The sequence below is a fragment of the Crocodylus siamensis genome, chromosome 13, assembly GCF_052110815.1.
Source record: "Crocodylus siamensis isolate JL-2025a chromosome 13, ASM5211081v1, whole genome shotgun sequence".
Taxonomy (NCBI): Eukaryota; Metazoa; Chordata; order Crocodylia; family Crocodylidae; genus Crocodylus; species Crocodylus siamensis.
The window spans coordinates 29,588,593-29,604,862 of NC_143407.1; the positions used below are offsets into that span (position 1 = coordinate 29,588,593).

Below are 16,270 nucleotides of genomic sequence, written 5' to 3' on the forward strand. Positions count from 1 at the left end.
TGCGACAGAAAAGTTTTTTCTTATTACCATGAGAACCGATGATGAGATCATTGGAAATGTCTGAACAGTCAGCTGTGCTGTTCCTGGCAGAGCATCCTGCCTGTATACACCAGAGAGTGCCCTAAATAAGTGCGATTGTCTGTCTGTTTCTGTACCATTGTCCTAAATGCAGTTGGGGATTCTTTGAGCGCCAGAATTTGGTACTATCTGACACTTTTGGCACAAAAATTTGGCCCTATATGCCTGTCATAATTGCAGTCTGCATGATTTGGCTTCGCAGTTCCCTTCTAGCAGCAGTGGGTTAGTTCTTTCATTCCTCCTACAAAGACCACATGCAGTTAAGATTGCAGCTGAGGCAAATACGCAGCAGCTAACCCAAAGTACATCCCATTCTGTCCAGCTTCTGGCTAAACACATGGACTGTCACCTTTTAAGAAGACAGTGAACTGAAGTGGCTTGCTGCTCCTGTAATTGGAGGATGCTATCTCGTGGAAAGAGCTGCAAAGACAAACTCCATTAGACAGCCTTGCGGCACATAGTTTTTGAGCTTAACCATCCTCTGCCATGCCGGTTCTCAAGTGTTTTGGGCAGATGGCCTTCCCATCTCCAGCCACAAGCAGAGAAAAGTCTGTTCCCAAAATATGGCATCCTAGTTCTCCTCCCTTATTTGTTTGGGACTAGATGGAAAAATGTATCTGAGACTCTGGGAGGAAGAATGCCAAATCATGCTTTCTGCTTTCTGTTATAAGATGGGGTTTTAATATGCAGAAGATTCAGTACCACTGGATAGGATGCTAATATGGGACTTAGCAGGCCTAAGGTCTCCTTGGTCACGTGATTTTGTTTCTCTGTGCTTTGGTTCTCAGCTGTACAATAAGAACAGCAGCGCTGCCTTAGCAAGGGGGCTTGTGAGGTTACGTCCCTTAGAGATGGCAATAGAGAGTACCATTAAATTAATTTTTCTCCATGTGGGTTTGCATCACCGGTACTTCTAAACAACACTGAAGTAGGATGTTGTACAAGCACGTCTATTTTAAGGAACAGCATCAGTTCCGTATGATCGGTGAAAGGCACCAATAGCAGACTCTAACGGAAGAAATTTTTTGAGATGATTATATCATGCAGCAGGTTGGAAAACATTAAGGGACTGATCCTACTTGTACTGAGTTCACTGGGAGCAGGCATAATATTCCCAAACATCTGTTATAAGTACTCTAATCAATTTTTTACTCTTGCAGTTAATGAATGTTGTTGACTGCTGTAACGTGCATGTGCTGCTATAATACACCAAGTCTATTAGTGTAATTAGACCATCATGGATTGATCTGCGAACCCTGGAGTGGTTCAGGGATCCAAATGTGGTTTGGTTAGATGGGAAATAACTGCACCAACTGGTTCATGGACCCCAAAAGGCCTGTATGATAACCCTTTTGAATACAAGAGATGTCTCTATCTTGAAGCTGGAGACTGGATTGAAAGAGAGCTTCATTAGCTGAGCAAGCAGGTGATTTCTTATCCCCCCACTCCCACCAACCCCCCAAAATCCATTTACATTTGTAAATGGGCTGCAGACTAAACGGCTCAGTAGCTGTGTCTCTCTAGCAGGCTTCATACACACTTGGGTCTCGGGTTGTAATATGCGCAATCTCATTTTTATGCATTAGCTTCCATAAATTGACTTCTGATTTTGGAGTGCTTTTTTCTCACCTACCTTCTCTTGCTTTCATTTGTATTTCAGTCCTCCCAACTTAATGGCCCCATCAACCCATTTTGCCTTGAAATATTCAAAAGACACAATGCCTTGTTTTTTGCAGCTGTGATGTTCAATAATGTATTTAGCCAGCTTTAAAACTTCATTGACTTCCTGGCTTCCATTTGTTTCAAAGGATGGTCTTAGCCTTAGCATGACTGCCTCATTCTCAGGCTGTGATCCCTCTGTAAAGCTACCTTGCCGTGCAGATAGCTCTTTTTATGAAGAAATAGAAAATAATGTAATCCGAAGAATCTTGCCTCTTTTTTGACTATGTGGGCAGGTTGGGCTCTTATTTTCAGAAGACTGTACAAGGACCATATATTTAACCCTACCTCCAGCTTGGATATCTCAAGAGACGTGAGCAGTCGCTAAGGAAGCGATACTGAATTATTTCTTTCTCTCTTTCATTTCAGTATGTCAAGTCCGCCCAGCTTGCAGCCAAGTGTACAGTTTTTTTCATTCTGCCGACCCCTCTGCCTGCAGACTAGAGTCACTGCTGGAGAAAAACTTCCGCCTCGTGTCTCCATTTAACGTCCCGCGGTACCAGAGATACCCTCTGGGGGATGGAAGATCGCACCATTTAGGTACCATAAGCATTTTATATATCCTGTGGCTTGGTTTTCATTACCCCCTCTCCCTGGTGTTCTGCATTTTCTCATTCGGCAGCTCTGCTCAGCAGCATTTTAAAGACAGATGCTGCCAACACGCTGAGGAGGAGTCAGAGGACGTAGAGCAGGAAAAGACGTGGGGTTACTCAACAGCTAGAAACCAAGAGGGATGCTTTGACTGGCACTGCTGGCTTCTTAAATGCCTTTCTGCTTTCTGCCACTGACCAACCCCTCTCTGTGGATTGTTACTGGAGCTGAGGCACCTCTTCTCCAGCTTCTGATCTCTAATGGGGTTGGTTGGTATATGAATCTCTTTCCCTTAAAAAACCAGTCCAAGACAATCTCTCTTGAATTCAGTGGGATTTGACTCAGCCTCCAAATGACTTCAGGTTGCTTGTTTAATGGCAGGGATGAGAAAGTGTAAGCAATGATTTCAGGTATCCAGGTTGTAGCTGTATTGGTCTAGAGGAAAGGGCCATCAGGACTCGTAGTAGAGATGCTGTCTTTTATTAGACCAACAAGATTTTTGCAAAAAAAATTCTTTTCTCCAATGCCTGATGAAAGGCGTTTGTGCCCAAAAGCTTGCAATTAAAGAACATTTTTTTTTTTTTTTTGCAAAAATGTTGTTGGTCTAACAAAAGATAGCATCTCTGCTATGAGTCCTGATTGCCTTCAGCAATGATTTTACATTTCTGCCCAGCACATTTTAATTCAGCAGAAAAAGGTTGATTGGATTCCATTTTTACTCCGACTTGATTCCTATGCAACCCTTGGTGACTTCGTAGCAGGCAGATTCAAGCAGAGAATCAAAATTAGCCCCAGTACCCTGTAGATAGTTTATCGGAGCAGGAAAGAACACGTAAGGCCTTATTGACGTGGTTCTTGCTAAATCATGTTTATAAGACACTTTGCCTGGATACTGCAATATATTTTCTGAAAGGAATTGTCTAGGTACAACAGCAACCTAGTTAAGTCCATGATGCCTAGATGCATCTAGGTTTTACAGATGACATTTTCCTAGGTCAGTCGCAGGCAGGTCACCCCACTCGCTTCTAGAAAGATTGGCACAGAAAAAAATGCAGGATTTTGCAAGTTTGCCACGAGCTATCTTTGGTGGATTGGATATGCCCCCTGTTCTGAACCCAGAACAAAGTAAAAGCAGGCAGTTGGTGTAATTGTGTTCCTTTCTCAAGAATTCAATGCCAAAGGGGTTGGAGGGGATCATAGAGTTCATGAGCATCCTGATAATGTGGTGCAAAAACTCAATCAATCCCTTCTACAGTTCTCTGTCTGTCTCCCCTTCCCTCCCCCTCTTCTCTCAGCTTCAAGCATGAATTTGAGCCCCACTAGGATATTTCTCAAGCCTCTGGAGCCTCCTGGCTAGAGGTTAGAAGTTAATGTAGTAAAATGGCAGTGTTTTGCATCTGTTGAATTCAGGAGAACACAAACCAGAGGGAACTTATTTCTTTGCATTTGGTGACATGGCTATAGATCCAGCTTCAGTCTCCTTGCTTAAAAATATGCGGTGTCTCAAGGTTCAAATAAGCTGTAAGATTTGAAGCCCATGAGCCTTCAGTGAATCTTGCAACCCAAACATCCGCGTGCAGAACACTTCAGATTAACTGAATGATCAGGCTGGACTTTACTTATCAATCCAAAAGAACAGGGCTAATACAGGACATGGAAATCTATCCATTACTGGTTATTTGGCACACAAAATACTTGAATAGTAAGAGAACAGAAATGGCTACATGGTAGATCAAATTTAGCGTCAGTTAGGCTTTAATAGCTATAATGTCTCTTTACATCAGTTAAATCCCGGCTCTCCTGCCAATGAAGTTAGGTAGGTATTATTAGCTAAATACATTCAACCTTGACTAAATCTATGGAGAACCTCAGTATTAGATCCCTAGAAGTTTTATGCATTTGAAATGGCAGTTTTCTTTCTACCAACAAAGGGCAAACTGCAGTAAAGGCCTGTAAAGCTCTTGATTCAGTGAGAAGGAAATCATATAGTTTTACCTCTTTGCAAAAGGCTAATAATTGAGCTCCGTCTGGTAGGTTCTAGTTGTGGTTTTTAATTCATTCCCCTAAATACACAGAGTGGGACCATTTGGAAATAAGTTACTAGAAGTCAGTTGTAGAGCTGGCCAGAGTTTTGAGCAAAAGGAAGATCTACAAATACTTTCCCTTTAGCAAATGTAGGTTGATTTTTTCCCAGGGGAAGATCCTCAGCAGATATAAATCATAGATACAAATGAGGGCTCCACTCCTCAGTGATGAATAGCTTGCTATTATTTCAAAGCATTTAGTCACTTGGTATCTTGACAGTCCCTAAGTTGGGGAATGTGGATGCTCCAGAGTGATGAGAAATCACAAGCGTCTCCATGCTTCTCTGGAGTGCGCGTGTAAACTGCAGCCGTTTGAGGTGTGGGGCCTGAGTCGACGCTTGCTGAAATCAGTGAAAAGTGACCCAGCTGCTTCAGTGGAGTGGCCTCAAGAATTAAGGGCTGTCACCACACTTTCAAAGCAGGGAGAGAAGCAGTACCTCTGGGTGGGTGCAGAGGACTTTGCATTTTGTGGCTTGCCCTTGCGTTGGGCCATCGCAGGAGGCCGCTTGGAATCCAGAGCTCTGATGCAGGCTCCACGCTCTGCCAGGTCCATGGTGGAGTCCCCTTGTAAACCGGGGCTGAACAGCACTACGAGTCACGATCGGGCAATGACTGTGTGCTGGCAGCGCTGACATGTGAAGGACGAGTAAAAGTACCAGCCACGGCAGTTGACTCTGAGAAGTTGAGCTCCTATCCCAGCCCTAGCTGCCTCTGGTGCACCAGGGAGCCCAGTCAGCTGCAGGAGCAGACCCTGCTGCTACAGGTGCAGATTAAAGTTGGATAGCACCTAGCTATAACATTTATATGTTTTCCAGTAATAGCTTTATAGCTGGTTGGACTGATTGATGGCATGATTGTTAATTTGGATGTGTAGCTGGTCTAAACCAATAGCACAATGAACCTGGTAATTGCATGATGTGTAGAGGGGGCCTTAGGGTCGCTGATAACTCTTTTCCCACTGTGCACAGTTGGTTTTAGTTCATTGCTTAGTACAGGACACTGAAGGGAGTTTGAGGTACTGTCTATTCCCATCCCATTCCCTTTTCAAAGGCATCTCTTTATTCATTATTTATCTCTTTCTCTATCAACACCCATTTGCTCTTCATTGGAAACTGGCATACAGTTTTCTAGCATACACAGAAGTTTAACGCCAAAGTTTTATTAAGCTGGGTAATAATATAAAGGACCAGATCTTTAGTTCCAGCCCCATCTATGTCTGCCTGTTCCAACTTCGGCATGTTTTCATGATGTACACAAATACTAGCATGTCACCATTTCACTAAATGCTTGTTCATGCAAAACATGTTCTTAGACATCTAGATGAGAGGCTGTCATTGCCTCTTACAGAAAGTACAAGTCAAGCCTTCATTAAAGTTCTGTTCCAGCGAATATTTCAGGAGGTCTGGTCTCAAACGTGAGTCCGTTACACTGATTCAGCTTTGCCAGCTTCTGGTCTCAAGTTTGAGCAGATTCAGTTAGGGTGGATAATTGAGGGCAGAGTGAACCCCTCTCCCAAAATACCCTCATAAAGGCAGTGATTTGTGAACCAGAAATCCTGAACTCTCATTATTGTGAAAGCTTGCCAACTCAGGTATTGTGGGAGGTTACAGAAAATGCCTCCAGCATATGCTTTTAACCCCTGAGTAGGTGGCGTTTCAAGGGAGAATAAAATTCTCCTGTTTAAAAATGAAGCAATTAACAGCTTTGGGATCCGTTTTGGAAAGCGGCATTCTGTATTCATAAAGAGTCATTCTGTTGATTTACATGGTATTTTCCTGTAAGGGACAGACTAGCTTGTATGCATACAGTACAAGTCTGAAACGCATAAAGCTTCGTGGTATGCTTCTGTGATGATGATAAGATGTGATGAAACCTCATTATGTGGATATCAAGTTGGTTATGTTCTGATCCAAACCGTCTTATCCTACTTGAAAAGACTTGTCTCCAGAACTTCTCCATCCATTATTTCAGAAGCAGTGTAAAGTAGTTGCAATGGGCATTTTTAAGTGCGTAAACGGCACTCTTAAAGGTGCCTTTACGGACAAGAGGTGATGAGTCTCAAAGCCAAATTCCGATGGCTGCTATCGGCGAGAAACTTCACGATGATGCGATTGACAGGAACCATGTAGGCAATACAAGCTGGCGAACATGCTGAACACAGTCCTTGCAGTTGTCTTTCATTTCTAACCAAATGACTGTCAAAAGTTTACGATCTCGCTGCTGTGTTTGAAGGGCTTAGTGTGTAGCTTTCAGTTCTGTTTGTCAGATTTGCTTTGCCCAGTTGGCGTTGGATAGCAGCAAAGGGAAAGGCATGGAGAAAGGTTTTGGTTTCTTCATGTTCCCTTCGGTTGACGTGAGGTTTTCATCCCTAAGTCCACTCAGAGGGTCATACAGTCCATTTTGCGATGGTGGTTTATAGCATCAATAATGTGCATGTCGAATCTCTGCCCAGATCGATCCCCTCTTAATGCCCCTTCATGATTCCTGTAGCAAGTCATTGTCTCATGAGCAGCACGCTAGGAACGTACTCGGTTTCTTTTAAGTAAGGGGGTCTCTTTGCATTAAATGGCAAAGAAGGCCATTGAATTTGCCAGTCATGGAGGCTTAGTTTGCCTTTACAGAACTGTTCATCTTCCTCTTGATTATTTGACTGCAACCACGTCTTCTGTCAATACAGTTCCTCCTACGTACGTGATTACCTTGTTAGGCTGCTGATTTATTGAGTGCAGTTTCAGTGAGACAAGATGCTGAGAGAGCTCTCTGCGTGTGTAGGAGAATGGTGGGGAGGCGGTAGTCCTGGTGTAAGGGGCTAATGTAATGTCTACAAATGGAGCTTCTCTGTTACCTGCCTCCCAATTACAGGGTGTGTGTCTATAACCTAACAGGCCCTTCCAGCCCCTCTAAAACGACCTCTTGCCTATATGGACAAAGGACCAGGTTCTCTTCCACCCAAAAGGCAGCTAAGCGGACTTAGGTACAAGCCGCTGGAAGTGCAAGCCTTTGAAAATCCATTAATGCATCAACTTTTATAATGCGTCATTAGCTAATCCTTAAGATTAACTCTGAAAAAAGCAGTGAGGAGGAGGAAGAGAGGACAAACCCAACTTCCGCCTCACCTGTTTTTCAGAGACTCTAATAAAATCTGGTCCTATTTTTTTTTCTCCTCTTTTGTTGCTATGAGGGAGACCCAAGCAAACATGAGTGAGTGAAGGAGACTACAGACAAAGTGCTTCATCGTGTACAAAATACTAGGAAAGGGAATGTTTCTTTCACCTTTCAGCCACAGGAAGATGCTGAAAGAAATTATTAGTGCTACTTATAGCAAGTGGTAATAGTAGCAAATGTTCAAATAGACCAGGAGTGGGCAAAATGCAGCCTGCGGGCCGGATGTGGCGTGCCAGGCCATTCTACCCAGCCCGTGAGCCCCCTAAAAATGGTAGAAAATGAATATTTATCTCCCCTGGGCTGCCTGTCATGCGGCCCTTTGATGTCTTGCCAAAACTCAGTAAGTGGCCCTCCGCCTGAAATGATTGCCCGCCCCTGAGATAGATAGACATGATTTTTTAAAACTGTTATTAACATTTAACATTAAATATGAGCCATGCTGCAAAGTTTTGATCAAAATTTTGGTTTGGATTGATCTTTATCAAATGTCATCTTGTAGTGTGAATTCCACAGAAGAAAATGGTATATTGCCTGAATAGCGGTGGTCACCACAGACTACCTTTCCTTCTGTTGAAGTCAGTGAGAAAATACTACTGCTGACTCGAATGGAAAGAGCTAGGGCAACAATGTACAGGCACACTCAGAAGCCAGTGTTTTCCAGCAATTACTCTTCTACCGCATATCAGGAAAGTGTGTGTTGTTTTTCTTTTCCAGATCAAGAGAAATAACCACTGTAATTTGACCTTTTATTACAGACAGGCACCATCAGCTGCTGCCAACTTGGCATTTTATAATCAGTGCTGCTTTTGTAGCTGCTGTATTTGAGATTCAGCTTGGTGACAAGCATCAGATTTATCACGAAACATGTCTTGTGACAAACAATAAAAATGTGTTCCTTCTCTCCCCCCGCCTTGCTTTGCTTTTTTATTCTGCAGTCGGCTCAGAGGTGAAGGGATGCCTGCCCTGTGATGGGCACTAGCATTTTGATTTTAAAGAAGAAAAAATACTGTTATCAGGGCATTAAGTTACCTGACTTCTCTCTGTTGTAATACATGCAGCTTTTGTGCAGCGGGCTCTCTAGAAAACCCCGTTGACTGTTCAGCCTTCATAGAACATACACGGATTCTCATCTCACCATTTTCTTTTACTGCTCAATTAAAACGACCCCCAAGCTCTTCCCCAGCATAGTGCTTTCACTTATAAGAAGCTTGCAGTTCAAACTAGAGGTATGTCTTAAGCTGTCTGGCTCTAGCAGATAAGCTTATGCTAGCAAAGATCCCCTCTCTCTTGCTCCATTTTCTCATTACATATGGTCTTCTGAATTTCAGGAACTGATCAGATCTCTCCTGAAAACTCCAGACATGTCTAGCTTTTGTTTTCCCCAAAACGTGGACACCTTCCTTGCCTTGTCCATTCTTGGTGAGCTGTTTCTGGACCTCCAGGAGCCAGCGTTTGGCATACCAGTCTTCTTTCTATTTTTTATCCTACATTAGCATATCAATGGCTCGGCACACTCCGCCCTGACATCATTAGCATTTTGACTACCTGTCTCTCTTCTTTAACCCAGGCATTGAAAGATTGTCATGCTTTTAGCTGATGTGATAAAACATTACAGAACATTTCATAAATCCTCCAGTGACGTGTCTGAGGAGCAGCTTGATCCAATAGTGGGTTTTGAAAAGTGGATGCTGTATATATAGTTAAATATCTCCTCTTTGCTTCCCTGCAATCTTTGTTTCACAAATTGATGAGGCAAGCCCTACAAATTTGTCTCTCCTTGTATTTTAGTATAAAGTTCCTCTAAGAAATAGGAGAGAACTGAAAAATATGCCTTTGGTGTTGGCGTTCAGATGCTTTCAGTGGGAAAACAGCTACCCAGTTCACAAGAGTCGAGATAGCAATATTACAAAATAAACTGGTTTCAGATGCTTGAATGTTTGGTGATCAGCCAGCCAATGAATACTCAACTACAAAGTTTGAGACTTTGAAATATTTCTTACCTAAAAATGGGATGATAAGTGAAGTTCAGTTTTTTGAGAAACTGTCCTCTGAGCTTAAAAAAAAATATACAGATCTGGCCAAATTTTTGTTTCAGTGATTTGAAATATATCATTTTGACTTCAACCATTTAAAAAATGGTTTAAGACTTTTGTATCGAAATTTTAGTTCACGCTGAAGCTGTTTCAACTCAACAGGCAGAATTCTTCATTCAAAGGATGAGACGTTTAGACAATGTTGTTTTGGTTTCTTAAATTGAAATCAGGAGGTTCATTTAAAAAACACATGGTTTTGGTTTGGGTGACTTGGCAATTTCCACCAACCTCTAATTCGAGGAATCTTTTCCTGGAGGCAAAACTGCCTGCCACCGGTTTTTGGTTTTTTTTTTTTTTTAAACTGGCTTCTGGAGCATGCGGCACTGACAGGTGTTGGGGGCTCGATGCTGGATGAGATGGCCTGTTGAGCTGAGACAGCCTGGCAGTTCCTGTGCTGCTTACTTTTTTACTGTAGGGTCAACTCTGGGTGCTGTGAGTGATGCCAGGCCAAATGGTTTATGCCTTTATTTTCAGAAGCACTAAGTCACAGTATTTTTTAAGTGTTCAGCGTGTTGAAGAGCCAGTGTCACAGAACAAGCGAGTCAGAGCCCCCCTGTATTCATTGCGTATATTATGGAATTACCTAGTTAATTGCACAATTAATTTAGATTGGCTACCCATGCAAATTAACCATCGTACCTTAAAAAGGTCCAACCAGCTATAAAGTTAGAGCTGGAAAATGTGTAATACCTTTATATTTGCTTTCTATCCAGGTTAATTGGAGCGTGTAGCATAGCAATGCCCCCACAGCTGGGAGTCTCGTCAGCTGATGGGGCTCCCAGCCACCGGGGTGCACCATTTGCTCCCACGGCTGGGAGTCCTGGCAGCTGACAGGACCCCCAGCTGCAGCAGCACCCCACATGCTGCCCCAGCTGTGAGTCCCGCAGCTGATGAGGCTGTGAGCTGCGGCAGCCCTCCATGGGCTGCCGCGGCTGGGAGTCCTGCCAGTGGGGTGCTGCCACGGCTGGGAGTCTCATCAGCTGCAGGACTCACAGCCATAGGAGCTTGCTATTGGTATGGTGGTGTACGGGGAGCCCAGGATCACAAACCTGGGCTCCCCCTCCACTGGCCATAAGGTATGACCGGATCTGATGCAGGAGCCCACGATCATGCTGCCTGCCATGCACATGTGGCATGGTAGGAGGTGTGATTGTGTGGCTCACGCATCAGATCCTTTCATGCCTTTACCTGACTGTCTAGAGGGGCTCAGAGGCACACGGTGTTGTAACACAGGCCTTTCACTTATTCTGTGCCTCTGCTTCCACTTCAGTAAGGTGGTTATATTTACCTGCCAGGGGAACAAGGTTTGATGAACTAATTTGGGTTTCCCGTGAGGTCCTTCTGTTGTGTTGGAGGCATTCCATTAGAAGGTGCCTTTATATGTGATTCAACAGGATGACTTAACCGGGCAGTAATAACCACAGAATTATCTTTCATCTTTTCCCATGCCGTAGCCTTCCCATAACCACACACAGATAGTGCTGCCTTTTATGCTTTAGCAAAATTTCTTTGTAAGAAGGATTCATGGCAATTTCATTAAAGCAAATTCAAAACACTATGTTCCCATGGAAACCACAATTGAACATATTCTCTTCAAAGCTCATCTCCTATTATTTTGTGCTAGAATTTAATTGCTTTCCCTGGGTCAATTGCATCAGATTCTTGTGCCATCTATGGTTGAGATGTTCAAGCTTAAATCAAAATAACCCCAAGTCTCTGAAACGGCTTCTGGCAGGCTGTGATTCCTTCCTATTTAACTCTGTCCATCTTAATCAGTTCTGATAACAAGTAGAAAGTTTAGGTTTCAGATATATTTTCTGTGAGCAGATTTGTTAAGTCTGGGAAAACTGGGTGAAATGGTGGCTTAACTAAAGTCAGTGGCAGAACTTCCACTGATTTCTATAGGCCTGGAAAGCCAAGAGTCATTTTTTTGGAGCAGTCCTGCTACTGCTTCTCTCTATTGAAGTCTGCAAAAGACTTAGCACCAAGGGGTACAAATCAAGGAAGTGGATGTCTACTACCAGCTTTTTTTTTTTTTTTTTTAAATCTCCACATCTGGAATTGCGTGCTGTGCTACTATCAAGCACAGCAACTAAAACAGAATGTCTTGTATTGAAAGAAATATGGCTTTTCTTAAGGTAGCAATTCTGCTGCTGTGTAAAGGCCTTTTACTAGTAGAAGGTAGGTTGCAAATGTAACTGTATCCACTAGCCAGTCAGAATAGGTTAGCAAAAAACCTGGTGGTTCATGGTCTTACATGCAGAGAATATTCCTTAAGCCTGCTTACTTCCATATGGTTTCCTTTTAGTTGCAGTGATTAATTTTTCATAGAAGAGCCAGAAGTGTTTGGGGGAGCATCATGGGTGTTAATGCAATAAATCACTAAGTGTCTGAGATTTGTCAGAAAATGCAGTCTGAAGAAGGATGCTGGCATCAATCTTTCACAACCACTGAATGACCATTAATTTAATAACTAGGGCTGTTTTTTTTTATTCTGTTGGAGGAGTGTTGTGATTTAATAAACTTTAAAACTCAAATTGGAGATGAACATCCTATGGTAGTAAGGGTTAAACCCCCCCAGAACTGAGCATGAGTATGTTATCTGTCATAGGCTACAGAGAATGGCATAGCATTTTATCTAAATGATGTGTGCAGCACTTAAGCTAAGTATTTATGCGCTTTATTCTACTGAGCGTGATGGTCAATATATTGCAGAAGTCTCTTCAGCACTCAAGTCTCATGTAAGCCTTAAGAAATTAGATAGAGATTTTCAACAGGGACTTGAGGAGTTAAGTCAAGATTTTAAAACCTAAATAATGATTTTAAGGGAGCCTGAACATCCACCTTCTAACAACTGGGCCCCTTAATGTGGGCCAGGAGTTTTGCCTGCCCAGCTCCTACTTCACTTTGGAAAATCTTGGCATAAGGACCCCAATTGCTGTTGAATTTCAGTGGAATACCCTCCTGCAGGTAGGTTTCTTGCCTTGTGCGGGCCATCTCCCAAGGAGCAAATTACACCAGAAATCAGTCCTTATTCAGGCAAAAACCCATTGGCTTTGAAACCCTTTTGAAAATAATGCTGATCTTCTCTTATTGTGATTGATTTTTTTTTTTTTTTAATAAAACATCCAGCTGAGGCCATCCAGAACCACAGCGCTCTGTTTCTTGAGAGCAGCTCTTCAAACTTGCCGTCCTCTCCAGAGAGCCCAGAGTCACCAAACACACTGAGTCAGTCCCAAGGAAAGGCAAGAAGGTCCAGCCTGGTCAGCACAAACAGCGAAATCTCAGGGTCAACAGAGAGCTTGCCGTCGGCAAACATCACCAACAGTGAGTGAAACTTGGCACCCTTTATTTCTGCGCTGACTTCAGTCCTCCCCCCGTGTCAGGGCTGTTGGAATTTTATTCTGAAGAGGAAGTATTTTCTTGCCTGGCGCCCTGGTGATACTATGAAAAGCCCAAGTTGTGGTCATTTTAATTAGTCAAACTCAACTTCTTCCATGCATTTAATGATTTTTTTTTCTTGTTTTGCTCAGGTAAGGCAATGAAATTAGGGTGACGGTTTGTATTAAAAGCATAATAGCACTTATGATCATTTATAAGTAGGTAATACATGATGAAGAGATATTCTAAGCACATTCCAAAAGTGAATATTGTGATTATTCACATACCATGCAACCTTTTTTCCCTGAAAATTACCTATCCAAAATTAGTGTGAGCATTTTAAGCAAGAAAAGTGATTTCCACACCAAGCAGGGCTGAATGCTCCTGCCATACAGAGCAGTAGAGGAGTCCCATTGTCAGCATTATTCCCCCTCCTCCTGCTACAGCAACCAGTTTAACTTCTCACAGCTACTTCTGAATTGGCAGTAGCTGTTAGGCTGGCAGTAGGGTCAGGTGGAGTGGCACTGATGGCAGGACTTTGTCCCTGCTCTGTGCAATTGGAGGGCTGAGCCCTGGCTGAGCCAGTGCCATGGCAGGGAAGATCCCCCAGTTCATGCTACCTTCCCAGACCAAGGTGTGTGTCTTATATGGGGTCATATGCTTTATGAGTATATCCAGTAATATGTCACAGATGGTTATCAAGTCATCAGCACATATCCTGGATCATTATATTGGTCTGTTGGACTTGTATGGATCGAATTGATTGTTATTAAATGTTCTGGTTCCCAAACTTTTTCTGGATCAAGAAGCCGTCATCAGTCCTCAAAACTTCTCCTGGCCACCATTCATGTTTGTTAACCTATGAATTAAAAAAGGGTAAGGAGTGGCAGGGTGAAGTGCAGATCAGCTGCAGACCATTTACCACGGCCTTGCAGACTACTCATGGTCCTCAGTCCAGAGTTTGGGAACCACTCTGTAAATTATTAGCCCTGAACAAGGTGTCCATGAGAAATGTGGTGCCTGTTTGTCATTTTACAGTTACTGCCAAATGGTGGGGAGCCAAGCGAATAGATTATGCCTTGTATTGTCCAGATGTGCTAACGGCATTTCCAACAGTGGCTTTGCCCCATCTCTTCCATGCCAGCTACTGGGAATCAACGGATGTGGTGGCATTCATTTTGAGACAGGTAATTTGATCCGTCGCACGCTCACGCTCGCTGTCTCTCGGAAAAGTCAGTGTGAATCAGCAATACCTGTGTATGACACCCCTCTAAATATTAAGGTATACACCAAAGTTGGTGAAAGTTATACAGAACCTGATTATGCTCTTACGAAGAAACAAGCATCATCTAAGTACAAAGCAGGGAAAGGAGAGCATCTTATTTCCAGTCCCTGCTCTGCCACCATGGCCTGCAGGTCATCAAAACCGTTCTGGTTCGTTTGCTATGTTCTTGAGCCAGGCAAAGGTCACTGGACCATAGGAAAGTAGGGCTGGGAGGGACCTCATGAAGTCGTCTAGTCCAGACCCCTGCTCAAGGCAGAATCGTCCCTCATTAACTCACCCCAGGTGTGTCCCAGTTATCTCTCCAGCCTCCTGAGTAAGATGCACTTGTTCTTTGGTAAAAGAGAAGGGTGGTCTTAGAGCTAGAGCACAGGGAGGAGATAAGGAGATCTGGGTTCCAGTTTTGTCATCTCTTCCCATACCCTGAGGAAATCCTTTGTTCTCTGTGGCCAAGCTTCCCCATTTGTATCCAAAAAAGAGCCGGTGGATGATATTAACCCTACCAGGAACATTAAGAGCTGAAAATTGATATTTATAAGTGCAGAGGGTGAAAAGCATTTTTTTCCATTAAGAAAAGATGGATTCATGTCAGTTGGCTGCTTTAAAAATAGGCAAAAAGGGTAAAACCAGGAATTTAATCCGCAGGGTGTTTTTTATGAAAAAACATATCTATATGACAAAGAGTACTATAATTAGGGACTGCCCGAATTCATGGTTGCACAATTCAGGGGGCGCTCTGTGAAAAACGGTGGGCTCGTTGCAAAAAAATAGCTGGTGGAAAACGGTCCGTTTCCAATCAGAAAGTCCTGCAGCCAAGGAGTCAGTAAAGGGCCGTACCCCGATGCTGCCAAAAGTTTTGGCGGAAGCCAAAATGGCTTGAACCGTCTTCCTCTGTTCCTGTCGGCCCGTGCAGCTCAGGTCTCGGTGCTCTGCATGGCTCCATGAGGCCCCCCAAATTCTGTATCCTAAAGAATTTGATCTTTCTGACCTTTTTCTTCTAATTCAGGACAATAATAATAGCAATAAAAAGATTACACTGAGACCAAGAGTGCTTTTCTGAACGAGGGCCACATTCAAGTCTGAATTTGAGCCTATGTTTAGCTTTAGGCTTATTATTAATACTCACTGAAGTCAATAGGACTTGTATCTAAAGAAAGTGCTTTCTTGAGTCAGGGCTTTAGTGACGATTGAGACGGATACAATAGCATGATTCCCCCGCCCCCCCCAAATGCCAGATTGTAAGTACCATGCTTGGAGGAGGGAAAACAGTAAACACAGTGGAGGGAGCAAGAAAACCAAAATTAAAACATTTAAGGAAGAACTACTTCTTAGCAGTCTCCTGTTAAACTGTCCTATAGTATTTAGAGGTGTTGTGTGAACTGTCTGCTCAGAATTGATTTTTCTTTTCTCTTTTGATGACACATTAATGGATCTCAGTGCTTTCGTGAAACTGGTGTTCAGACAGCTGGGCTGAGTGACTTAGGGATAATACAGGGCTCTCTTGCCTCTGGAGAAATTGGTTAAGCTAAAAGGCTTGCCAAGGGTGATGACAATTTAGTGGCATTTGAATAAGGCCTCCTGAAGGTCAGCAAAAATCCTCCAAAAAGGATACAAGTGGGTTAGTTTGGAATAAGCTGGGCGGACAGGTGTTTTCACAGCAAGCGAACGAAGAAACCGCTGCTGCCTGACAAGTGGCAAGGAACATAATGCAGGCAAGCTGTACAGTGCCCGTCCTTGAGGAAATGATTTGGAAAGTTTTCTCATTTCCTGCCTTTCCCTGCTTTCTACATCTCAATTCCACAGGGTGCTTCCTAGCCTCTCCCCACCATCAAAACCAGCTCTGATAACCCTCGGCTGGCTGCATCTCCGTCATCTGA

The 16,270-nt window shown here is 43.3% G+C and overlaps 1 protein-coding gene across 6 annotated transcripts in view; it reads left to right on the plus strand.

Annotated features, from left to right (window-relative positions):
* PITPNM3 (PITPNM family member 3) overlaps positions 1-16,270 on the plus strand; it is a 334,273-nt gene that overhangs the window by 293,332 nt on the left and 24,671 nt on the right. For all 6 annotated transcript variants that reach the window (XM_090025435.1, XM_090025432.1, XM_090025430.1 and 3 more), the window contains 3 exons: positions 2,167-2,337; positions 12,863-13,057; positions 14,150-14,298. In XM_090025435.1, coding sequence (XP_089881561.1) covers positions 2,167-2,337; positions 12,863-13,057; positions 14,150-14,298 — 515 coding nt within the window. The remainder of the gene's footprint in view (positions 1-2,166; positions 2,338-12,862; positions 13,058-14,149; positions 14,299-16,270) is intronic.